The sequence below is a fragment of the Leptonychotes weddellii genome, chromosome 1, assembly GCF_054177405.1.
Source record: "Leptonychotes weddellii isolate Sample4059 chromosome 1, ASM5417740v2, whole genome shotgun sequence".
NCBI lineage: Eukaryota > Metazoa > Chordata > Mammalia > Carnivora > Phocidae > Leptonychotes > Leptonychotes weddellii.
Genome location: NC_138369.1, coordinates 146128829 through 146155144, shown reverse-complemented (window position 1 = coordinate 146155144; position 26316 = coordinate 146128829). Strand labels below are relative to the sequence as shown.

At 38.8% G+C, this 26316-nt stretch overlaps 1 protein-coding gene across 2 annotated transcripts in view; it reads right to left on the bottom strand.

The window, feature by feature from the left end:
* Positions 1-12943: 12943 nt before the first annotated feature.
* The window catches only part of CBLB (Cbl proto-oncogene B), a 222024-nt gene continuing 208651 nt past the window's right edge, over positions 12944-26316 (bottom strand). For both annotated transcript variants that reach the window (XM_081797463.1, XM_081797473.1), the window contains exon 19: positions 12944-16620. In XM_081797463.1, the coding sequence (XP_081653589.1) occupies positions 16361-16620 (260 nt within the window). In that variant the 3' untranslated portion in view covers positions 12944-16360. The remainder of the gene's footprint in view (positions 16621-26316) is intronic.

Here is a 26316-nt window from a genome sequence, read left to right as displayed (position 1 = left end):
TTCAAAAGAATAAGTGATCCACCTGAACTCTAAATACTTTTAAAAACATTTTAATGCTTTTTGGAGAAAAAAGTCATCAAGAGCCTCTACAGTTCTTCACCCATGATGTCTCACTTCCAATCAGAATTATAAAGTAAGCCCCTGCCAAAAGACTAATTGACTGGATGCCAAGAAAAACAACAGGAAATAGGAAGAGGCAAATAAATTATACAGATATTTGTATTTTCAGGAAAGAATTTTAAAATGAATGCAATTAATATGTTCAAGAAAATAGATGATACCTGGAACTTATAAAAGCAAGTCAAAGAGAAATTCAGATCTAAGGCAGATAAACATAGTCTCAAGTATTCAATAGTTGTAAAGGAAGTGTATTATAATCTCAAATTATTTTTGTTAACTACCAAGAGAATAGTGAAAGATTGTATTACAAGCTGATAATGGAAGAAAAAGTGGAATAATTTTGAAAAGTTTTATTTATGCAAAGGAAGGCAAGAAAATGAGCACATAAACAAAAACATACAGAAACAAATAACAAGACCATAGACTTAAAATTAAGGATATGACTAATTAAAATTCATCAGGACTAAACACTCCAATTAAAAGATGAAGATGGTCATACTGGCTAATAAGATAACTATATATGTATATTTAGATGAACTACTCTTTATGTGGAAAAAAGAATGAAGATAAAGTATTTTTTTTTAAGATTTATTTATTTTAGAGAAAGAGAGAGAGTACACACATGGGCAGGGGGGGAGGGAGGGAGGGAGGGAGGGAGGGAGGTGAAGGGTAGAGAGAGGGAGAGAGAGAATCTTAAGCAGACTCCAAGCCCAATGCGGAGCCTGACACAGGGCTTGATCCACAACCCTGAGATCATGACCTGAGCCAAAATTGAGAATTGGATGCTTAACTTAGCCACCCAGGCACCCCTGAAGGTAAAGTATTTTTAAAATGTACCAGGAACACGTTAACCAAAGACAGTGTGTGTGGCTTTATTAATATATGAGAAATATTTTTTAAGGAAAAATATTACCAGAGACAGGGACATTTCATAATGACAAAAGTCAATTCAATAGGAACCTGTAACAGCCCAAATTTACAAGCATCTAATACCATAGCTTCAAACTATATGAGGTTAATAAAACAAAAAGGGAAATAGAAAAAGCATAATTAGCTAAAGATTTTAATGATCAAAAAATGAGTAAATATATATAAGATATGAAAACACATGACTAAACAACTTGACTTCATTGGCATCAGTTACAGTTATAGAACATTGTGCTATGTAATTGCAGGATATTCTTTACAAGTACATATGGAATATTTATAAAAATAGTTCATACACTGGCATCAAAGCAAATATCGCAAATTTCAAAAGATCAAAATTATTCAGAATATGTTTTCTAACTACACTCAAAATAAGAAAAAACTACCTAGAAAATTTCATTTGTTTGTAAATTAAGTAATATAACTCTAAATAACCAAATTCATTCAAGAGAAATGAATGCATATGTTCACGAAGAGACATATGAGTGTTTGTAACAGCTTTATTCATAATACTCCCAAACAGAAAATAATCCAAATGGGATCAATGAACAAGTTATATTCACTCATAGCAACTAAAAAGAAGAAACTACTGCTACGTGGAATTATTTGGATGTATTTTATAGATATATTGTTAAATAAGAGAAGCCAACACAATAGAATACACACTGTATGATTTCATTCATATGAAGTTCAAGGACAGGCAGAATTTATCCTAAAAGAAGTCAAAATCGTGGTTGTTTTTGAAGAGAAGGTAGTATTGATTGAGATGGCACATGATGGAGCATTTGGGGTGAAGGAAAAATTTCTAGATTTTCTAGGATGAAGTCACACAGGTGCCAATGCGTTTATGTGTGTATCAGTTTACTTTCAGCATGTTACTCTCCCTGTTACGGACTGAATTGTGTCCCTCCCAAAATTCATAGGTTGAGGTCGTAACTCCCAGTACCTCAGAATGTGATTTTATTTGAAGATAGGGCCTTTAAAGAGATGATAAGGTAAAATAAGGTCATGTGGGTGGGCCATAATCCACTCTGACTGATATCCTTATAAGAGAGGAAGTTTGGACACACAGAGACCCCAGGGTCATGTGTGCACAGAGGGAAGACACTGTGAAGAGGCAAGAGGATGGCCATTTGCAAACCAAGGAGATAAACCTCAGGAGAAACCAAGCCTGATAGCACTTCAGTCTTGAACTATCAGCCTCCAGAAATGTGCAAAAGTATATTTCAGTTGTTTCAGCCACCTAGTCTGTGGAATTTTGTTATGGCAGCCCTGGAAAACTAATACAACCCCAAATTAGAAAATGACAGTTTTTTACATTTTAAGTGTTTACTATGTGCTCATTTAATCCTTTCAGCAATGCTGTAAAGTATATCCAATGATCCTTACTTTACAGATACTTAGGATAAGTAACTTGTCAAAGATGGTGAAAGTATGCAGTCCAGTGATTTAATTACATGTTGCCTGACTCCAAAGTCCCTGCGTTTAATGTCTAGATTATATTCATGAGTTTCTTTTATGTCGTTAGCAATTGGAGAGCAGTAGTTCTGCAGAAACTTCCATCAATGTTCTTGGATGTGAGCAATGGCAGAGAAAATTCCAGAGCATGGGTGATTGTCAAAAAGAACCTCTCTCTTTGAGAGGGTGGGTGACGGTAGATACCCTGAGAGCACCCATCCTCTTGATTCATTCTATTCTAACTAGTTATGAATGTTTCCCACCTTAGCCCTATACCCTGAATTCTTGAGGTAAGGACTGTGTCTCATTTCCATTATTTTATATAATATGGTACACTAAGTAAACACTCAACGAGTGTATGTTGAATTAAATGGAAAGGACTGATGGATCTTCCCAAATGACCTACCCTACTTTACATTTTCCCCTTGAAATTAGTCCTCCTCTCATCTCAAATCTCTAATGGTGGACAATAAATTGCAGGCTTACATCCTACTTTGCAACTTCTGTTAAGTTTTATTTGTTAATACCAATCAATTATGCTAAATCTGACAGACGTCCCTGTTGAAAATGAAATGTGATCCAGCAGTGGATTTTTGGTGCCATATTTTCTCTGTCCTTTTAATATCTTCATTCTCCTCTAGAGCTTTGTTTTATCTCTGTTTCTTGCATTCCCCCAGCTCCCTTCCGCTCTCTGCAGTTGTCTCCCTGTCTTTTTCTTCCAATCCCTCTGATTTACTCCCTTTTGTGGTGGATGTCACTGTTTCAGCATCTAGAGATTGATAATAATGTCTTGTTCTTGCACTGTAATTGCTGTGTCAAGACGGCAGGCGCAGCAGGCTGCCATAATTTGAACACTGACTAAAGAGCAGATTTGCTGCATGCTGATTAATTTTGAGGAGGGAGGATGCCTCACATGAGGATGTGGCTCCCCCCAAAAATGCCTCCTTTCTTCACTTTAAAGACAGGATCACTAACTGTGCACTAGCACACTCATTCACACTGGTCAAAGTAATGTATCAATATGTTATTAATTGGTCTTGAATCATTTTTTTAGAACTTTTAAAAAATGGGCTTATTTAGGGGCACCTGGGTGGCTCAGATGGTTAAGCATCTGCCTTCGGCTCAGGTCATGATTCCAGGGTCCTGGGATTGAGCCCCACATCGGGCTCCTGGCTCAGTGCGGAGCCTGCTTCTCCCTCTCCCTCTGCCTCTCTCCCTGCTCATGCTCTCTCTCTCTCTCTCTTTCCCTCTCTCTCTATCTCTGTGTCTCAGATGAATAAATAAAATCTTTAAAAAAAAATGGGCTTATTTAATTTTCCCAAGGTCTTTTAAATAAATGAGAGACAGTACTACCATTTTTCTTTGTAGATAAGGAGACTAGGTCACAAATAGTGTCATTATCTTTCTCACTGTCGTGTGAAGAATCATCAATGATGACACAGCTAGAATTGCAGGGTATTCTTCCATTAAATCAGTTTCAGACTGTACATCCCCACCCCCAATGCACATACACACACACATAGTTAACGTAAAAATTAATAGAGATAATTTATATTAATTTGTCTCTAACAAAGTTTTTCTGTAAAGATCTTTAGTATGGAATTTTGTTAGGCTAAAGCACACATTCCGTTCCATTAGACAGTGAGTCCCTAAGATAGATATTTTTGAGTGAAGCAATTCTTTGAGGCCCTCAACAGTAGAAGTTGAGTTTGCAAAAATGAAGCATGGAATTGTAGCTGGCACCATATGGTACTCCTGGTTTGAGCTGAAGTTTGAACAACACTGACAATATTTGGATTATAGTTAGCCAGAATATCTATTTTAACCTAAGGGAAACTTAATTGCATCTAAATATACATGAAAAAGTTTGCACATGACCTCGATGTTGGATAGTCTTGCAATATGTCAATGTTTCTTTGCTTTTGACTTACATAACTAAAAAATCTTGAGTGCTTTGAACTCCCCTTTAAAGTTGGAAGGAATATTATGAAATGACCAAGAATAGTGATAGAAATCCAGGCGAGCTCGGGTCTGGATTGCACATGGTGTGCATATCTCTTAAGATGACAAGGACAAAGCCATGAGGTCAGGAAGATGAACACAGTAAGCTCTCGAGGTCCCTTCCAGGTCTACCCATCTATGAAAATAGCTCATCAGTAATGCCTCAAATAAGTTCACATTTAGCACATGGTCTTTAAAGGTTTCTTCAAGCGGGTAGGTTTTGTAGTGTATGCTGTGGGTGTCTTCAGATAACAGGAGTGAACGTAAAGCCCTCAGCGGCTGCTTATCTCTAGGTTTCCAGAATTTAAGACTTGGGGATTCATAGCAAACCCACTGCCCTGATGGAAACAAAGGTCGGTCATCTTGTTCAGAACTAAACCAGTAAGTACTTAATCTCCCTAATAACATCCCAAAGACAGCAGCATAGTGAGCTGAAAGCTGGTGCAGAGGTCTCCCAGAAATTCTGCCTTAAATTGTGTTGGCTTTCAAATTCCTGCATTACTGGAGTTCCACTGAAAGTATACCCTCATCTAAAGAAGCTTCACACATATTGCTTCTGAATTATCATTCATGGGGTACCAACTATCAGATTTAGGTGTGTGTGACTCATGCGTCATTAAGATAGCCCTGCAGTCCTCTAATGGAAAGGAAATGCAAGTCTTTAACCTCAAAGTAATATAAGGTTTGATTGTCTTCACAGTTCTGATCAAGAGATGAAGTGGTTTATATAGGATATTTATCCCCATTTAGATTTATATTTTCATATCTCTATTTTTGTCAGCTTTGAGGTATAATTGACAAGCAAAATTGTATATTTAAAAGTATACAATGCGATAATTTGATATAGGCATTATGAAAGGATTCCTGCAACACAGCCATACCTCACATATTTACCTTATGTTTGGTAAGAACACTTAAGTTCTAGCAACTTTTAATTATACAATTCATTGTTATCAACTGTAGTCTCATTGTTAACATTAGATCCTCAGGCCTGACTTTTTTTTTTTTTTTAAAGAATTTATTTATTATCTGAGAGAGAGAGAGAGAGAGCGAGAGCAGGAACACAAGCAGGGGGAGTGGGAGAGCGAGAAGCAGGCTTCCCGCGGAGCTGGGAGCCCGATGCGGGGCTCCATCCCAGGACTCTGGGATCATGACCTGAGCCGGACGCAGATGCTTAACAACTAGCCACCCAGGCGTCCCTCAGGCCTGACTCTTAACTAAAAGTTTGTACCCTTTAACCAACTCCTTTGCTCTTCGGGGTAAAGCTACAGGTTAGGGATTCCCTCTGGATTGTAAGGTGCTATGACTGGCGTGGGGTTTGTGGCAAGAATGCATCTTAGCTTGTCCTACCTGTTTAGATGTAGGTATTTAGGTTTTTTTTTCTCAGTTGTCTGCTATATAGGAATAACTTATTTAATTTTTGGAATTCTCCCAGAGAAAAATGATCCATGTGTAGCTGTACATTCAATGCATCAATGGGAATAGGGAAAGTCAGAAGCCAATTATGTTGCAGATTTAGATCTGAAAGAATCTACAGAAAAAAGTCAGTCTAAACGTGATATGTTGTAGATGCAGAAATGGACCTAGTGAGATAACATGACTTGTTTATATGGTTCAACAACCAAAATGGCCATCACCAATTTGATTAACCTTTCTCCGGGGTCTTTAGACGATAAGAAGTTAATAGTAGAATGGTATCATGGACTAATGACTTCTGAAGATATGGGTGAACAATGTTAGAAGCCAGAATTCTTTCTGGGGCTGTTCTCCCTGAGATGACCAAGATTTTAGAACTGCTGAGAAATTGGATGAGATGAAACTATATATGGAAACCATGCATTAGGGAAGTTGGGGAAAAATGAGCCTGTAAATAATGAAAGAGATTCCCGGTTCCTGATCTTTGTAAAAGATGTAAAGAATTTAATAATATGCATATTTCTAAAAATGTAGAGAGTATCACTGAAGCCATTGAAAGTCCTTTAAACTCACCTGTGGATTCTCACAATATCTTGTGACATACAGTTTTCATTCTAGATGAAGAAATTTGGGCATGAAGTAAAATCTGAGGATGGTAGAGTTTAAGGAACACAAAATAGACTCTGAGCACTGCTAAATCTATGTTGTGATTTAGAATTTTATCAGTAATGTTTTTATCAAATCCCTGACCATTCTCCTGAGGAAAATGCAGCTTGAATCTCCTTATTCATATCAGAACAGATCTTAATCAACAGTGGAGGGTTTGAATACTCTTGCATACTTTTGAATTTTCCAGGTGGAATGATAGTGTATGATCTCTAAACGGAAGCAAGTGCTCTCGTGCCAATCTTCCACTCCAAGTGAATTTAGTTTGAGGGGTTAATGCCACAAAGGATTGACGAGTCACGCACGGAAGTGGTGTAGTGGTCCCCTGAGAAGAGAACAAGAACATTGGTGTTCTCAAGGCGCTTAAGTGATGACAAGAGGCCCAAGTGCCCTTACGTGTCATTCACATGAGAAGCAAAGTATATTCAAGCTGGATTTGCAGTGTCCTTAATATGACAAGTTTATAGCCTCTCAGAGATTAATAGTGGCCAAAAGTGCTTCTATGTTACACGTTGGAGCTTCACAATGAAACAGATGTTTTTGATTTAACCTGTGAGAATATTTGTTTCCTGTTCCCTGCTTTATTGGCTTTTCACTGAATCGATCAAGTATCTGCGTTTGCAGAGAGATGGTATGCTGTAACGTAATTTTTTCTTTTCCTCTTTTTAATATACACAGTAAATAATAAAATGGGTATTTATACACATTGAAAATGGCTAGTTCAAAGGACCCACAGTATAGAGCTAAGGCATTTTGGAATGCAGATGGAGTCACTCCTGCACATTTTCAAGTTGCGGCAGCGTTGCAGAATTTGCAATGTATAGTTCAGCTTCAGCCACGTGAGTCGATTCACTGTGCAGAATAGTGTTGACCAATTACCAAACTCTTTTCAACCCAAAACAGCTGGTCAGTAAACATGTTGATCTTTCTAGCCCACACTGCTGCCATATGCAGTCGTGGTAGCAGGTGAAAGTCATACTTGCTCATTTTCAATTTCTGTTCTTGCCCACAAAAAAATGGCTTAGATCTTGCCTGCTTGTTCTGAGGTCTATTTTTAATATCGAATGTGCTGACTGGGACTAATTGATGGATTATAATTCTAGCCCTTCTTGTGATTTGTTGAGTGACCCAGGGAAAGTTATTTATTTTATTTATTTATTTATTTTTAAAGATTTTATTTATTTATTTGAGAGAGAGAATGAGAGAGAGCATGAGAGGGGGAGGGTCAGAGGGAGAAGCAGACTCCCCGCCGAGCAGGGAGCCCGATGCGGGACTCGATCCCGGGACTCCAGGATCATGACCTGAGCTGAAGGCAGTCGCTTAACCAACTGAGCCACCCAGGTGCCCAGGGGAAAGTTATTTTTGACTCTGGCTTATAAATTCTCTTAATGCACAAAGAGAAGATGCCAAGGGTAATGCACCTATTTCAAAAGAGTTTTGAGAACTAGAACTTTGGAAGCAAAATAGAAAACTGTCCCAAATCCACAGTGCTCAATAAATGTTTAATTATGTTAGCACTGATTGCAAAGCCCGATAGAGATACATTAGTCTTGCTTTCAACCATCTATTCCCCTTTTATTTGCAAGAAATTCCAGATAAATAACACTGCACATCGCTCTTGATTAAGCATTTACACAAATAACTCTCTTGCTACTGCTGTTTTTGATTCAAGTCTGAAAAGCCTAGGGCCTAGGTACTTGTGGTTAAGTTTAACTTTCTGCAAAGGTATTTTGTATCTTACACTGGCACAGTTCTTCAGGGAAACGGAGAGTTCCTTTTGAGAGTAGTTTCGGCAGAGTCCGTGATATCCTAGGTAAGTTGATGCGAGATGTTTTATTTCATGCCCCACATATTTACTCCATAAACTAGCTAACAAGGTTTGAATAGTCTACTGGGGGAAAAGGAGTGTTGGGAGAAGCTGGAGGGAGAGTTGGGGAAAGGCTGGACCCTGCCCTGTTGGTGACAGAGAGAACAGAGTCTCCACTGCAGAGACTGCAGATAACCTGAACTTGCAGCTCAAGGGCTGGACAGAACTGAGCTTGCCAGCAGGAAGTTTCTCCAGAGAAATACATGGATCTGCACAGCCCACAGCATCTTCCTAGAGAAGCACCCTGTGGTGGTGGCTATATGATTTTTTTTTAAGATTTTATTTATTTATTTGACAGAGAGAGACACAGTGAGAGAGGGAACACAAGCAAGGGGAGTGGCAGAGGGAGAAGCAGGCTTCCTGCGGAGCAGGGAGCCCAATGCGGGGCTCGATCCCAGGACCCTGGGATCATGACCTGAGCCGAAGTCAGACGCTGAACGACTGAGCCACCCAAGCGCCCCGGCTGTATGATTTTGAATACTTTTTTTTTTTTTTTTTAAGCTAAGGAAACCACCGAAGTCCGTTTTAAATAAAATAATTTTTGTTTTATTTTTAGTAACCAATTTACTGAACACTTTGAACCTGATAGGCTGCCAACATGGTTATATAATTTTTCCCCCTAGTATCACTATGTTTGACTGTCATTTTTCTCTTTTCTTATTTGGTCACCAATATTCTAATTCTGCCTAGCCTGTCCAGTGTCTCCCAGCCCTGGCCAGGCTTCAGTCTCAGGGGCCAGAAGAAGAGAAGGAGCAAGATCTATTCTTTTTTACTGTTCCTCTAGGTTTCTGCTGCTTCAGGGTTGGGACAGGGGAGGGAGAGTTAATGGGAACACATTCTTTTTCTTCACAAGTGCAATTGTAGTGTGTCCTTGATTTTTTCTTTCCTGTGTGTGTGTGTATTGGGGGGCGGGTAAGTCCCTCAGTGTAGGCTCTCATATGTTCATATGTCCTTCAGGAGGTCACTCACTAGGTTGTTGTCTGACTCAGAAGATGTCCACTGGCTGACCTCCCTCATGCCTGGTTCAGTGGCGTACACCCCAAAGTCTTTTGCTGCTTGGGTTGTTGTGCCTTGTAGGTGGCCTTCTTGGGTCCTGTCAGGGTGGCTGAAGCTCAGCCGCCTTGACAGTGGTCTGTTTGCCCCATGGGAATGTGATGCATCCTTGCCCCCCGCTCCTGGGGGGGGCGGCGCTGCTTGTCAGTAATTCACTGCAGACCATTTTGTTTTTACTCTGCTCAAATACTCACAGATGGCAAAGGGTAAGTCCACTGCACAGACATCCAATAGGAAGAAATAACAGTTTTCTAATCTCTGCAATTGGTTTGGGAGAGGTGGATTCAATCCTTAACATTCCTATCCATTACTCACTTCTCCCAGGCCAACCCCTGAATCCATCTTCTTCTGTTTATTTACTTTGGAGGCTGCAGAAGAAAGTTCTGCCACTAGCCTCATAATGGGTCCTGCAGAGGTTTGCCAGGTGGGTTTTTAGAATATGGGTGCATTTCATCTGTTGTTTTCAGCTTTGGAGCTTTAGCCTCGTTCTAGGAGAAAAGGAAAAGTCCTTTCAACATCTGGCTACATTTGGTATGAGGGGACTAAAGAAACTCACTAGTTTTGCCACTTTTCTTCATACCCTAAAGACAAAATTATTTTTTTGTGTACCTGAACTAGATTTTAAATGAAAAACAAAACAAAACAAAAACACAAAAAAACAAAGCCTTTTGTCTACAAATAAAGATCTTCTGAATATTCAGTTTAGGTGGTGGTCAATGGGGAAGAAAGCAGCTCTCAAGAACCCCAGACTGGCATTGGCAGTCCAGCCAGCTCACCATCTCTAATCTCTCCCCTCACTGTACGGGCCTTCGAGAACAAGCTCAGGAAGAATACATGATGGTAGTGAAGGTTTTCTGTTAAAAACTCAACTCTGCAGCTTTTCAGCAAGATGTATAGGTCATTACCTTTAAGGTTTCAAATTTCCTCAGTTTAGCCACACCGGTCTTGTCCCACTGTTGTCTACCTTTTGCTTTGTGAAGCGATGGGAAAAATCAAACATGCTTCTATTTGCAGTCCACTCCAGGGATTCTAGGAGATGAAATGTGGCTTAAGTTCCCTGGGTAGGGTATATGGTAATGAGAGCTGCCATTTATTGAGCATTCAATGGTACCAGACATGTTCTGGAGACTCAGTGAGTCTCCTTATCAATCCTTTTCTGTAGGCATGGTTGCCAGTCTCCTTTTACATATGCGGCACCTAATGGACAGAGAGGTTAGGGCACCTGCTTAAGGTCACATAACTCGGACGGGGCAGAGGTAGAGATTGATCCTGGGCATCCTGGCTCCACAGCCTCTACTCTTACCCACTGTCATGTTGCCATAGGAATCTGTGAGCAGTGATCTCTTAAATAGACATTTGTCATGATCTCTTTATGAAGAATTAAGTATTCTCTTAGCTTCTCAAGTTACTAAAAGACAGGTTTGAACTTTGCCAAAATAAATTTTATAATCTCGCAGTTTTTACTTTGTGAATCTGATTTTTTTTTTGTTTTTGCTTATTAAATAATTTTTGTTCCCTATCCCAACAGTGAACAAAAAGTTTCCTCTGTAGTCACTTTAGTGAATAGGCTTATACGTCTTCTGGTCCATGGGTGAAGAAAACAGGATCAAAAAAAAAAAAAAAAAAAAGAGATACCAATCCACACAGATAGTGGCAGAGCTGAAACCAGAACTCAGGACTGTTTCTAGTATTGGCTATTTAAGGGTGCAATTTTTATTGATTTCAAATGTTTTATTGTGCACTACGTACTGGGTTCTGTATTAGCTTGGGACACAGAAATTAGATATGCTACCCTTACTAAAGAAGTTCAGTCTAGTTGGGACCACCCATGGAATGAGTGATTGCAGAACGACTTAGGTATGATAAGACCATCCTATGTGACATAAAAAGATGACATGCTCAACTCAGCCTGTGCCTACTTCAGAGGCAATGCTTGAGCTGGATTTTGAAAAATAAGAGTTGGTCAGACTGAGAAAAGGGAAAGGCATATTCAGAACTAGCATGTACAAAGCCATGAAAAATGTTTGGACAATGGCAAGCTCAGCAGAAGTGAAGAGGGCCTGGGGTGGGAGGTGAGGATAAAGAGGAATGCAGACAGGGAAGCCCTACAGGGGTTTTTACATTGAAAGCCATAAAGGGCTTTACATTGAGGAGCAACATTTGATTTGAAGTTCAGAACCTTCATTCTGTCTTGCACTGGAGCCAGGAAATCAAATTCTAAGGGAGTCGTAATTCAGACCTAAAAGAGAGTAGTGGCAGTAGGAATGAAAAAGAAGCAAAAACAGGTAATTTTAAGAATGCTGTTCAAGTTTCATGTGAAACTCAAACAAAAGACATGAAGAAAAGGCATGGAAGTTAAATTTTCCTTAGCCTATTGCTTGTCATTTGATGTGCCAATTCCTATTAGGCACACCCTCATCTGTCTGGATATTTTCATGGTTACTGTCAACTCTGACTTCCAGCAACTGATTGCTAATCCTATGGTTCCTAGAATCTTAGATGTCTTGCATGGTCCTTTACCAACAGGCGCCAATATACCCTCCCTCGCCTTTTCCGTGTTCCTTGGCCCCACTACTCCTCACCTTTGCCTAAGTAACTATTTTATAATGTGTACTGCTCTTTTATCTCTGGAGTTCTTAACAAAAACCTTGCTCCTCTTTTAGGCTGACAAAATGCTATTCAGCCTTATCACTGGTGGAAGTTTCCAGAAGGAATGTATCACACCTTTACTTCCATGTCCTAGAAGAGGCCTGATGGTTGTTGAGAGGGTTAAATGTTTTACTACTAAGTTCCTTGCATAAAGGGCCCAATAAAAGTTCTTAAGCACATACTGTAAGTACATAATTCCAGTACAATGTGATAATTTATATACAGCATTTATTGTGTTGGAATTATATGCTATGTATATTCCCCCATTTTAATTGTATGTGCTTTGAGGGTATAACTATTACAACGATGTATGGGATGTTGCAGGTATCAATTACTTTCACAACATTTCATGGTTCTTGATATGGAAGTAGTTATTAACATTTTTTTAATCTCCATTGTTCCCTCCCCGTTATATACTGGTCCATTTTATATACTCTCCCTTATAAAATAAATGATTACAAAAAGCAAGAATTTAGAGAACAGATGTTACACTTGGTTAGGAATTCTCAATTGTCATCTGAAGACGTTCAGCCTTTCCCGGATATGGTTCTTACTTGGAACTTTAATAGAACTCTTTCAGTTCGAAGACATGGAAGGAGCTTATTTAAGTAAATATCTTAAAATGATATGGTTTTGGTATTTAATAACCATCTGGGATGGGTATTTCGTACAACCCTGTCCACTTAGCTCTTGAATCCAACGTCTTTTGCTTAACACAAAAAAAACAGAGAAATGCTGTGAAAGAAATGTTTTTGTTCATTTGAAAAATAAAATACCAACTCTGCATTTTGTTAAGATTCATTTTATAAAATACCTTAAAAGAACAGATAAAGTACTTGAGTTTACATAATAGAATTGAAAAAAGATGAATATAAATTAATTGAACACATAACTATTTTGCCACATTAGACAAGTTTTAAAAAGGCATTTAAAAAAAATAGTAATTGGGAAGAAAACCCTTCACTCTATTGCTGTCTTTTTTTGGAAACTTTTCCTAGAAGCACTGAAATCCCAGGTCAACAGGCGGTACCTGTGTTGTTGAAAACACACTGTAATTTGCTTCCAAATCTGTCAGCTTAAGAGAAAAAATTAAAGTTTTAACCAGGTTCGATAATTCAGTGCAAATTAAAGCTTCAAGTTGAAAATTCAAGAGGAAAAGTAATGTCCAAACTGTAGGAAATGCTTCTGGAACTGAAAAAGAAAAAAATTCACATTATGAAGAAATCTTTGCAAGTGTTCTTCTGTGTGAGATATTGAGTTAACAAATGGGCCCTTTGAAGTTGCAATTAGGGCTTTAGTAAGACTATCTGCAATGTGGGCAAGGGAAAATGAACAGGGAAGACCTAAATGTCATTTTGTGGAAGGAAGCTCAAGTTAACCATAAGCACTGCTCTGATTAATTCTAGAAAATTTGGACAGGATATTGCAGACATCAAGGGGAAAAAAAGAAATTATGGAGACTAATTTACTAGACTATCATTGAGGATAAGTACTTCTATCCCCAGAACATGTTGGGGGATGGGGGAGAGCAAGTTAGTGTTGGCCATGATTGGTTTTAATTATATGGATTATATGGTCTACTGGCTTAAAAAATAATTACCAAGTCTTGGGAAATGGGAGGAATGTCTAACTTTCTAGATCACAGTGAAACCAAGTATTGATCATTTCCAACCATTAATGAGTAGTCATTTTTATAATTAAAGTATTTTTAATTATATCCACAAAAAAAATTTTTTTTTTGAGTTTGGTAGTCATTGGTAATATGTAGCAATGGAATTTTCATGACCACATTTGATAGAAAGTTTCCTTCTTTCCATTCCATAGAAGTTTCTGATTCTTTTTAATGATAAAACTAATGGTTGCTATTGAGTACAAGTTGCAGAGATTTTAGTGGAGGCTAGTAAGTTTTCTTCGCAAAGTAGATTTTTTTTAAAAAATGTAGGTCTAAATTTATATCATCACCAGTCTTTTTCTAATTCTCACTGGAAATTTTCACATTATTTGAAAACTGAGGATGAACTATGTTTTTCTAACATTTGTATTTTACATCACTCTCTAATCTATTAAAGTTAAAACGATGTTATCACAATGAAGTGGCAACTTTTGGCTTTTAGTTGTACCTATGATTGGCAAGTCATAAAAAACACAAAACATACAGTGCTATTCCAACGTGCCATCGGAGACTGACAGAAAAAGAAGTGAATAATCATGATGATGTACATGGAGTTCCTAAATCAATGAAGAATTAGCTGATGCCATTCTTAAGTGTACAAAACTGCACTCATATACCTGCTCACAGGTGGAACATCTAAGGAAAAGTCAAAATTCCTCTCTGGGGACACCACCGACCAGTGCAGAATCACCTGAAGAAATTAAAACACCCAAGCCCGTGGACTCCTTGCAAGTACCTCCTATCGAGATAGCCAAACCCTCAAGGGCACATGTCGCACGTCACTGCAAAACAATGCATTGGTTCTCCTCCCCTGGTTAACTTGGTGACCCCTCCAGGCTTGCACACTGATTTCCTGGGTCCTGCTAGGTGTTTGGTCCTGTCCTTTCAAATCCTGAAGAGAGGCTCACTAGCAGATGCATCCTTGTACATCACACCAGGTGTGAGGCTGAAAGAGGAGCGGCAGAAATGTGCACCACCCTGCAGTGAGTCCATATTTAGAAAAACTGCTGTGGGCTCAAGCATTTCACACAGACCTGGGTTTTGTCCCATTTCTCCACGAACTTCTCATTAGGCTTTGTCCATCAGAGAGAGACTTTTGCCATCAAAAGCACAGATAAAGAATAACAAGACATTACATCGCAATCAGCTTGTGACAGTTTGTGCTTTAAAAACATAGTGCGTCAAGCACATCAGAGATGCTAAATAAATATTTGTAGCTTTATTAAAAGTAATAACATGGTTTCTGAAGAACCAACCTCCATTTTGGAAAAAAAAAAAAAAAACCATATAAATTTCTTTCCCCTGACTGGATGGAACAATGAGAATCTACACATTAAATATGAACTCTGATTTGATTGCAGAGTTTGCCAAAAAGGAGAAAACAAAGAAGAAGAACATTGCCACAGTAGCAACGGCACTTAGCAGTGCGTTGAAGGTTTAACTTTCTCCACCGCGGTATGAACTGGTTCCTACACCTGTTAGGCACCAGAGTGCAATCACTCAAATAGGAAGTGAACTCTCTTCCACTTTGGGAAAGGTACGATCATAATTTTATCTGAAAATCAGTAACATATTTCAGGGAGACGGCCCTCTTCTTCAGCTTGTCTCAAAGTAATGCGGGAGTAAATGCCAGGGGACCTCATCATATAACCTCAACATGGCATTGTCACGTGCAAGTGTATTCCTCCCACATCTGCAGTAGTTGCTTCCTACTATTTTATGTTTCTACAGAGTAGTGATGCCCCTGGGAGGACAAAGATGAGAATATGCAGGGATAAAGATCACAAAACTTACACTAAAAAGGGATGGTCCTCTATATCATATGAAAAACCCCTTATCAAAAGGCAGTGAGCTCACGGACGAAAAAATGCTTTATACATTCATAATTTTCCCGTCTCACAACAGCAAAGGTTTCCAAAGACAAGACTCAGTAGTGAAGGCCACACTTTTTTTTTTTTCTTTTTTTTGCATTAGTTTGATATGTTGAAAATCAGAACCTTGGAAGCATCTTGTAAATGGGAGAAATGGAACTGGACCCGGCTGGGCGTGGGGGCGGGGCGTGATGGAAGGGATCCAAACGAACGTGTGACTCAGCTATTGACGTGGACAGCAGGGGAGTTGGTGGGAAATGTTACAGCAGACCTGACCCCTCTACCAACGGTCTGTCAAGAACACAGTACAAGGATCAAAAAACAAAAACCAAAAACCCTAAAACAAAACTAAAACCAAAAATGAACTGCAACTTTGCCAGCTTGTAAACAAGGAAAAGCATTTCACAGATTCAAAGTTCAAGGGAAGTAAACGTCTTTAAATTATTTTTGTCAGTTCAACCCTGATTTAAAAAGTATGGCTAGCAGAAATAAGGAAGCGCAGCCGTTGACATCCTGAGCGAGCAGATGTCTTCTGAGAAGCAGCACTTCCAAGCCTCTTCTCAAGATGCCACGCCGAGGAGACACCTTCTCTCACTTGTCTCTTTTCCACAGTCCTGGAATATCGATTGCTTGCCATGCTGGTGTGGACAGTCCTGGCTGCTATAGATTTAGACGTGGGGAGACTGGAGGCGGGTAGGCGAATTCTCGGAGGATGCTCCGGGCCACTTCCACATTATTCTGGGCTATCTCTAAGGCTCTCTTCACTTCTTCAAAGGCATAACCCTCTCCCATGAGTTTTGCAATTTTTGCATCAACATTTTCCAATGCTGCCTCGGGCCCGTGGGGTTTTCTGTGGTGAATTTCTGGTGCAGTCCTGCGTGGTCGTGGTTTAGGAGGTCTGGCCGGTGCTTGTGAACCATCTGTGTAGATTTTGAAAAAGATCATGTAAATAATGGGCTAAAAATAAAGACACCGTATCAGTTTGATCTCATTTTATATGAAAACCCTATTTTTCATTATCTCCATAAATAAACTTGCCCTCCCATTTGAACATTAAAAAAAACTGAGTTAGAATGTGTTGGAAGTTTGAGAAATTAATACAAATTTACTCCCAATGCCACATGTTATTCTTTAAGCCATATGAAGTAACAGGTAGAGAAGGGAAAAAAAATTGAAAATGAAAGGCTTTCATTATGGGGACACTAGCTTATTCTTTCCTACTATGGTGGAGGATCTTTCTTGGGAAGTTTCTACCAGAGGAAACTGTTACAAGGTTGTCGATATTCCTGGAAGCACATCCCCAGCAGGTCCTCCATCCCACCCAGGCCACAGAACAACTACTTTGAGCAATAGTCTTTGTAGTGTCTCTGCCCGTCTGACTTTTCAAGTTAATAATGCTGTCACCTGATGCTGGGGTGGGGAGAAAAATAGTATATGCTTCGAGTCTACTGTTAGTTAATAGGCTGAGCAGAAGTAAACTCACTGCTTTGCTCAAATACTTTACCCAGATTCCAAATGTAGGAAGTTTTGCTAGAGAAAAAGCAAAGCCAGCAAAAACATGAGCAACGGAGATTCGGACTCCAGATCAGTCCCCTGATAAGTTTCTCAAAGTTAAATCAAAAGACATTGGTGCCCATGAATGGAGAGTAATCTTACTAAGAGAAAGAATTAGAGACCACCGCCCCTCACAGACCCCAGGGCATGGGCTGGTAACTTTAGAAGGCACTTTTATATCATGGATGTCCATATCTATATTTGGTACTGTTTTTCAAAAGTCTAAATTAAAAAAAAGATTAAAATAAAAATTACCAAATTTATGTCATGCAACACATTTATGGATTTAAGACTATTTAGACATCGACACTTCCTTAATAGCTTTCTCAGAGCACTGACAAATGCCAAATGATAAATCCAAGGACATAGTTAAGTAGATGAGGAAGTGAGGCTACAATCCAAATGCCTTGTGACTCTTGTCCCCATCCTTGCCCTCCTGGTCTCTGCTGCTTTGCCAACTTTCCCAATATCTTCATGAGAAATTGTAAGCTGATATTTTCAATAATAATCAAATCTAAATCAAAAAATTATCTAATACATTCTTTTATATTTTTCTCATAAGTCTTTTTCCATGAGAAGGTAACTTGTCAAAAACATCCTCTTCACAATTCCAGCAGTATAGTAGTATAATATACATACGTGAAAGCCTCCAATATGAACGTATTTGGTTCCACACCAAATTGGATGATAGTCTTATTTTTAATCTTTACTTTCTTAAGAATACTGCCCAGTTTGGAAAAATACAGCTATAGATAAAGCTTATTAAATTATGCTCATATACAAGAACACATTAATTTCTGGTTCTTGCTCAAGTCTGTATATACTGTACCTTGCATCTATAAGTAAACATCTCAAGTTACTATGGTCTGCTAAACTGCATTTCTTACTATGTTTTCAGGTCCCATTTATTTTCTATTAAGTATTTCCATTATGTCATGCAGAGCTGGACAATAAATTTTACTTTGCTTCTAATCATTTCCATCTAAACTGTTAGAAATTCTAGCAAGCTATCCTTTAATCAATCACCACAGAAGTCATACATTGAAATCTTGTCTGCTCTGATTTACTTTTTGGTGAGAAAAAGTACCTACACTTAAATGCAAGTCTAAATTCCCCGTTTTCTACAGGTAAGGCTCAAAGAGTTTTTCTAATACTTTTATTTTGCTTTTGTCTAGAATACTGAGAAGGGCAGATGAATGCCAAGCATCACTGAAAAGAACAGCTAAATATGCTCCTAGAATGGGAAGGATACTATGGTAGCCCGAGACACATCTAATAGTATAATTGGCAATGAAGTTTTAAGATTTAGAACTTTTAAATGTAATAAGGATATGTATTTTTAATTGAAGTATAGTTGACATACAATATATTTGTTTCAAGTGTACAGCAGTAATTTAACATGTATATACATGTTACCATCTGTCACCATACAAAGTTTTTAAAGTATCACCGACTATATTTCCTATGCTGTCCTGATGTTCTAACTGGAAGTCTGCACCTCTTGATCCCCTTCAGCTATTTTGCCCATTCTCCGAACTCCACACAACCACCAGTTCTCTGTATTTATGAGTCTTTCTCTGTTCTTTTCATTTGTTTTTTTTTAGATTGCACATACAAGTGAAATCATATGGTATTTGTCTGACTTATTTCACTTAGCATAATACCCTCTAGTCCATCCACGTTGTTGCAAATGGCAAGATGTCACTTTTTATGGCTGAGTAATATTCCAGTGTGTGTCTCTGTGTGTGTATATACATCTTTATCCATTCATCTATTGAGGGGCACTTACATGGCTTCCACTTCTTGGCTACTGTAAATAATGCTGCAATGAACATAGAAGTGCATATATATTTTCACATTAGTGTTTTTGTTTACCAGTGTCTTATAGTTTTCAGAGTACAGGTCTTTCACCTCCTTGGTTGAGTTTATTCAGGCATTTTATTATTTTATTTTATTTTGGGGGGCGCTTTTTTGGCATTTTATTCTTTTTGATTCAGTTGCAAATGGAACTGTTTTCTTAATTTCTCTAATAGTCCATTATTAGTATACAGAAATACAATAGATTTCTATATATTAATTCTGTATCCTGCAATTTTACTGAATTTATTTATCCTAATAGTGTTTTGGTAGAGTCTTTAGAGTTTTCTATATATGGTATCATGTCATCTGCAAATAGTGACAGTTTTACTTCTTCCATATGAATTTGGATGCCTTCTGTTTCTTGTCTGATTGTGGTGACTAAGACTTTTGGTACTATGTTGAATAAAAGTTGTGAGGGAGAGGATCCTTGTCTTGTTCCTAATCCTAGAGGGAAACCTTTTCACTGTTGAGTGTGATGTTAACTGTGAGCCTGTCATATACAGCTTCACGATGTTAAGGTATATTCTCTACCCACTATGTTGAGAGTTTTTACCATATGAATAGATGTTGAATTTTGTCAAATAAGTTTTCTGCATCTATTGAGATGATCATATGATTTTATCCTTCATTTTGTTAATGTGCATCACACTGAATTGCAGATGCTGAATCATCCTTGTACCCCTGGAGTAAATTCCACTTGATTGGGGTGAATGATCCTTTTAACCTTATTTTTGAATGTTGTTTGCTAATGTTTTGTTGAGGATTTTTGCATCTATGTTCTTCTGGGATATGGGCCTGTAATTTTATTTTTAGTAATATCTTTTGTCTGATTTTGCTATCAAAGTAATGCTGGTATTGTAGAATGAATCTGGAAATGTTCCTTTTCAATTTTTTGGAATATTTTGAGAAGGGTAGGTATTAACTCTCTTTAAATGTTTGGTAGAATTCACTCATGAATCCTTCTCGTCCTGAACTTGTGTTTCCTGGGAGTTTTTAAATCACTGGTTCAACTTCATTACTAGTAATTTGTTCATATTATCTATTTCTTTCTGATTCAGTCTTGGAGGATTGTGTTTCTAGGGACTTAGCAATGATTTCTTTTAGGTTGTGCAAATTGTTGGCAAATAATATTTTGTAAGTAGCCTTTTATAATCCTTTGTATTTCTCAGTTGTAACTTTTCCTCATTCATTTCTGATTTCATTTGAATCCTCTCTTTCTCTTGATTAGTCTGGATAAAGGTTTATCAGTTTTGTTTCTCTAAGAACCAGCTCCTAGCTTTGTTGATCTTTTTTACTTTTTTTTTTTTCCAGTCTCTCTTTGATTTATTTCCACTCTGATCTTTGGGCTTTATTCTTCTTTCTAGTTCTTTAGGTATAAAGTTAAATAGTTTGAGATTTCTGTTGTTTCTTGGGGTAGGCCTGTATGACTATAATCTTCCCTGTTAGAACTATTTTTGCTGCTTCCCACAGATTTTGAAAATTTGTGTTTCCATTTTCATTTGTCTCAAGGTATTTTTTTATTCCTCTTCGATTTCTCCATTGACCCACTTCTTGTTTAGCAGAATGTTGTTTAGTCTCCATGTGTTTGTGTTTCTTCCAGTTCCTGTAATTGATTTCTAAATTGATACTGCTGTGGTCAGAAAAGATGCTTGATGTAATTTCAATCTTCTTAAATTTATTGAGAGTTGTTTTATGGCCTAACATGTGATCTATCCTGGAGAAAGTTCCATGTGCACTTAAAAAGAAGGTATACTTGCTGTTTGGGGATGGAATGTTTTGGATAAATCTTAGTTAATTTGGTGTAATATGTTGTTCAATGATACTGTTTCCTTATTGATTTTCTGCATGAATTATCTATCCATTGATGTAAGTGGGGTATTAAAATTTCCTGCTATGATTTCATTAGTGTCAATTTCTTCCTTTATGTCTATTGATATTTATGTACTTAAATGCTTCTATGTTAGGTACTTAGGTATTTACAATTGTTATATCCTTTTGTTAGACTGATCCTTTTATCCTTACATAATGCCCTCTTTTACATCTTTTGTGTCTGATGTCCGCGTTTTTGTTTTTGTTTTTTTTTTTGTCATTTTCATGGAATATCTTTCTCCATGCCTTTACTTTCAGTTTGCATGTGTCTTTAAGGTGTGAAATCTCTTGTAGGCAGCATACAGATGGATCCTTTTTATCCATTCATTTGCCCTATGTCTTTTGGTTGAAGCATTTAGTCCACTTATATTTAAATAAATTATTTATAAGTATGTAGTTACTGCGATTTTGTTAATTGTTTTCTGGCTATTTTCATAGTTCTCTGTTCCTTTCTTTTGCTCTCTTCCCTTGTGATTTGCTTGGATTTCCTTCTCTTTATTTTTTGAGTATGTATTATAGGTTTTTGGTTTGTGGTTAGCATGAATTTCATATATAAGTCCCTATTTATACAGCAGGTTATTTTGCTTGTCACTTAAATTTGAACTCATTTTGAAAGCACATTTTTACCCTGCACCCCACAATTTATGTATTTGATGTTATCTTGCACATTTTTATTATGTGCATCCCTTAACTAATTATTGTAGATAGTTGATTTTACTACTTTTGTCTTCTAACCTTTGGAATAGTTTTATAAGTAATCTAGTTTTACTATATAAGGCCTTCTCCCCCCACTCCGCCCCCCACTTAAGTCCCTTTAACATTTCCTGTAAGGCTGGTTTAGTGGTGATGAACGCCTTTAACTTTTGTTTGTTTGAGAAACACTAACTCTCCTTCAATTCTGAATGATAATCTTGCTAGGTACAGTATTCTTGGTAGTAGGTGTGGTTTCCCCGGCCCCCTCCCCACCCCCCACCCCCAGCACTTTGCATTTATCATGCACTACCTTCTGGCCTGCAAAGTTTCTCCTGAAAAATCAGCTGAAAGTCTTACAGGTGTTCCCTTGTACATAGCTAGTTGCTTTTAAGATTCTCTCATTATCTTTAATTTTTGGCATTTTAATTATTATGTGTCTGTGCGCGAACCTCTTTGGGTTCATCTTGTCTGGGGCTCCTCTGTGCTTCCTTGGCCTGAATGGGTTTTCTTTCCCAGGTTAGAGAAGTTTGCCGCTTTTATGTCTTCAAATAAGTAAGTTTTCTGCCCCTTTCTCTTCTCCTTCTGAGACCCTTATAATAAAAATGTTAGTATGCTTGATGTTGTCCAAGAGGTCCCTTAACCTGTCCTCATTTTTACTTTTGCTGTTCAGCTTGGATGATTTCCACTATTTGGTCTTCGAGATTGCCGATCCACTCTTCTGCATCCTCTAAACTGTTGATTTCCTCTAGTGTATTTTTCAACTCAGTTACTGTATTTTTCAGCTCTGATTGGTTTTTATATTTTCTTTATTGACAGTCTCGCTATCTTTAAGACCATTTATTTGAACTCTTTATCAGATGGATTGCATATCTGTTTCATTTAGTTTCTCTTTTTTTTTTCTCCCTCTGAGGTTTTGCCTTGTTCTTTCATTTGGAAATTCTTCCTCTGTCTCATTTTGTCTGACTCTGGGTTTGTTTCTATGTATTAGGTAGGTCAACTACATCTCCTGGTCTTGAAGGTAGTGGCCTTGTATAGAAGGTGTCCTGTAGGGCCCAGAAGTACACTCTCCCTTGGTCATCAGAACCAGGTGCTTCACCGATATTCCATGTGTGAGCTGTGTGTGTGGGGGGCTGGCTTCTACCCTTGTCTTCCAGGTGTGGCAGGGTAGGAACCACTTTAGAGGGACATCTGTAGGAGAGGGCAGGCTGGATCCATGGGGGAATGCCAGAGCGGGGTGAGCAATGCTAGGAAAGTAGATGGAGAGCATCCAAACTGGTGACCACCAGCATTGAGCTAGCTAGGCTGAAGGAGGGCAAGGAAAATGGTGTCTGCCAACACTTCCATTCCTGGAAAAAAGTTTCTACAGATCTCTGCCCCTCCTGCACATACCCTAAAATGGTCAATCTTCAATAATGGCCCTGGTGCCTTTTCAAACTGCTGCCTTGGAGTAAGTTTATGTACAGGCCCTTTAAGAGTGGAGTGGAGCCTTGATTTCCTATGGCCCTCTGGCTCTTCTGGAGTGAAGCTCCACTGATTTGCCTTGGAGTAAGTTTATGTACAGGCCCTTTAAGAGTGGAGTGGAGCCTTGATTTCCTATGGCCCTCTGGCTCTTCTGGAGTGAAGCTCCACTGATTTTCAAATTTTCATATTCTTGATGCAGATCCCTAGGGTGTGGGGGATACCCAGTGTGGGGCTTGAACTGCTTACTCCTCAGGGAGGACCTCTGTACCTGTGATATCCCTCCTGCTTGTGGGTTGCTGTGCCAGGGGTTTGGTTCCCAGCCACATCTCCTCTCTGCCCCTTCTACCCTTCTCGGGGTGAAAGAGCTGTTCTGCTACTCTTCAGGTAACTCTCAGAGTTGCTCTATACGTAGTTGCAGGCTTAGTATGTCTGTGGGAGGAGGGGAGCTCAGGATCTACCTACTCCACCATCTTTTCTTTATCCTAAACATATGTATTTTTGATCCTGGTAAAGAACATTAAAACAAGGCACCTTTCACCAGGAAAAACCCCAAGAAGCCTATCTGTTATGTAAGGTTGCTATAATTAATACTGGCAATGGTAGTTGCAGATGACTATTCTTTTTTTGAAAAAAATTAGTAAACACAATTTAGGAAACCTAAGTTAGCAAGGAAAAACACACACATACACAGACCTGATGATTAAATCAACTCTAGAGTAGTGAAGGTATCTCTGATCCTGGAACTGGTATTATTTTGCACACAAAATACATTTGAAATATCAACTATGGAAAGTGATTCAAACAACCTTTGAAAAGAATCATGCTAGATTTTGAAGACTACTAAAAAAGACCTTCTTAAAGCAAAGATTTATTATCCTAATAGATATTTTCCCTTGAAATCCAAAGTCACATATCCCAGCTCATTTAATCCTAGTCCTCCTCACTGCCTTAACTCAAAATTTATTTCCTCAAAAGAGTGCTGACCTCTCTTCAGAATTTTACAAATGCTTGGAATTTGAATTGTATCATGTATTTGAGCCTACAAATAGAAGTAAAACGGAATCTGTTGCAACTCTGGCCACTTGTTTATAAATTTCTACTTACTGATGAATATTCAAGTTTGGCATATCTTAATTTTTTGTTCAGTTGTTTTAATTGAATAGAGTAGCTCTGTACCAGGTCACTGACAGCTACAACTGAGACTTTTCTGGATGTAGATGAGGAACATCACTTATTTCACTTTGGCAACTAAGATTTTGACCTTGAGCTAAGCCATTTACTTGTACAATTTTCACTCTCTAAATCTACTTTCCTATCTCATTTTTAGAAATATTATTTATCCCTTCTCAGTGAGGTAGTATGCAAATAATTAATGTAATGGTCTTTTCAGCACATATATTGAACATTAAAAATAAAGGACAATGCGGCGGAGGAGCAAGATGGTGGAGGAGTAGGAGACCAAAATTTCGTCTGGTCCCAGGAATTCAGCTAGATAGGTATCAAACCATTCTAAACACCTACGAACTCAACAGGAGATCAAAGAAAAGAAGAGCAACAACTCTCTGAACAGAAAAGCAACCACTTTCTGGAAGGTAGGACGTGCAGAGAAGTGAATCTGAGGCGATATTCGGGAGGATAGACGGCGGGGGAGGGGGCCTCCGTCAGCCACTACTGGGAAGTGATAGAGCAGCGGAGCACAAAATTGGAACTTTTAGAAGTCGGCTCTGCTGAGGGACGTTGCTCCAGTGGCTAAGTGGGGGGTGGAACCCTCACTGGGACAGTGTGGTCTCAGGACCCTTGGAGTCACAGAAAGACTGGGGGTGCCTGAGTGCAGCAGAGCTCCCAGGTATTGGAGTGAGGAAGCCGGCTGCAGAGACGGAGCCGAGGAGTGGGCTCTCACCTCGGGGTTGCCACAAACCGTGATCGGCAGCACAGTCAAGCCACTGCTCCTCCAGTAGGGACCCAACAAGCGGCAGATCCGGGGAGATTCCCCTTCCTCCCCGGGAGGAGTGGTGCGGGAGCGCACGGCAGGGATCTGCTGGGGTTGGAGACTCCACATGGGGTTGTGGGCCAGGGATAGAAATGCTTGGTCACAGGCTGGGTGAGCATGGAGTGCAGCCAGAGACCAGGGAGACGAGAGTGATTGACTGCTTTTCTCTGGGGGCTCACTGAGGAGTGGGGCCCCGAGTTCTCGGCTCCTCTGGGGCAGAGATTGGGAGGCTGCCATTTTCACTCGTCCTCCAAAGCTGTACAGAAAGCTTGCAGGGAACAAAATCTCTGGAGAGCAAACCTGAGCAGATTACTTAGTCCGGACCGGCAAGGGTGGGGCAATTCCGCCTCTGGCAAAGACATTTGAGAAACACTGCAACAAGCCCCTCCCCCAGAAGATCACTAAAAACAGCCAAGACCAAGTTTACCGATCAATGAGAACAGCAGAACTCCAGCACTAGGGAAATACAGGACAAAGAATTCGTGGCTTTTTTCCATGATTCTTTAGTCTTTCAAAGTTGATTTTTTTATTTTATTTTTTTAAATTTTTCTTTTTCCCTTTTTCAACCAACATCTTATAAATACCTTTTTTAAAAAATCTTTATTTTTCATTTTTAGAGTCATATTCTATTCCTTCATAGTAGTTAACCTTATATAAGTTGTTCTCTCTTTAAAATTTTGGGAGGCATTTTCTTCTAACAGACCAAAATCTAGCATATGGCAATGATCTATGCACCAGCATGATCATATGCTTTTTCTTCTTTTTTCTTTTTTTCTTTGTCCCCTTCTTTTCCCCCAGTTTCAGGTCTCTTCTGATTTGTTTAGTGTATATTTTTCTGGGGTTGTTGTTACCCTGTTAGCATTTTGTTCTCTCATTCATCTATTGTCTTCTGGACATGACAAGATGGGAAAAATTCACCTCAGAAAAAAGAACAAGAGGCAGTCCTGACTGCCAGGGACCTAATCAATATGGACATTAGTAAGATGTCAGAACTAGAGTTCAGAATGATGATTTTAAAGATACTAGCTGGGCTTGAAAAAAGCATGGAAGATATTAGAGAAACCCTTTCTGGAGAAATAAAAGAACTAAAAATCTCACCAAGTCGAAATCAAAAAGGCTATTAATGAGGTGTAATAAAAAATGGAGGCTCTAACTGCTAGGATAAATGAGGCAGAAGAGGGAATTAGTG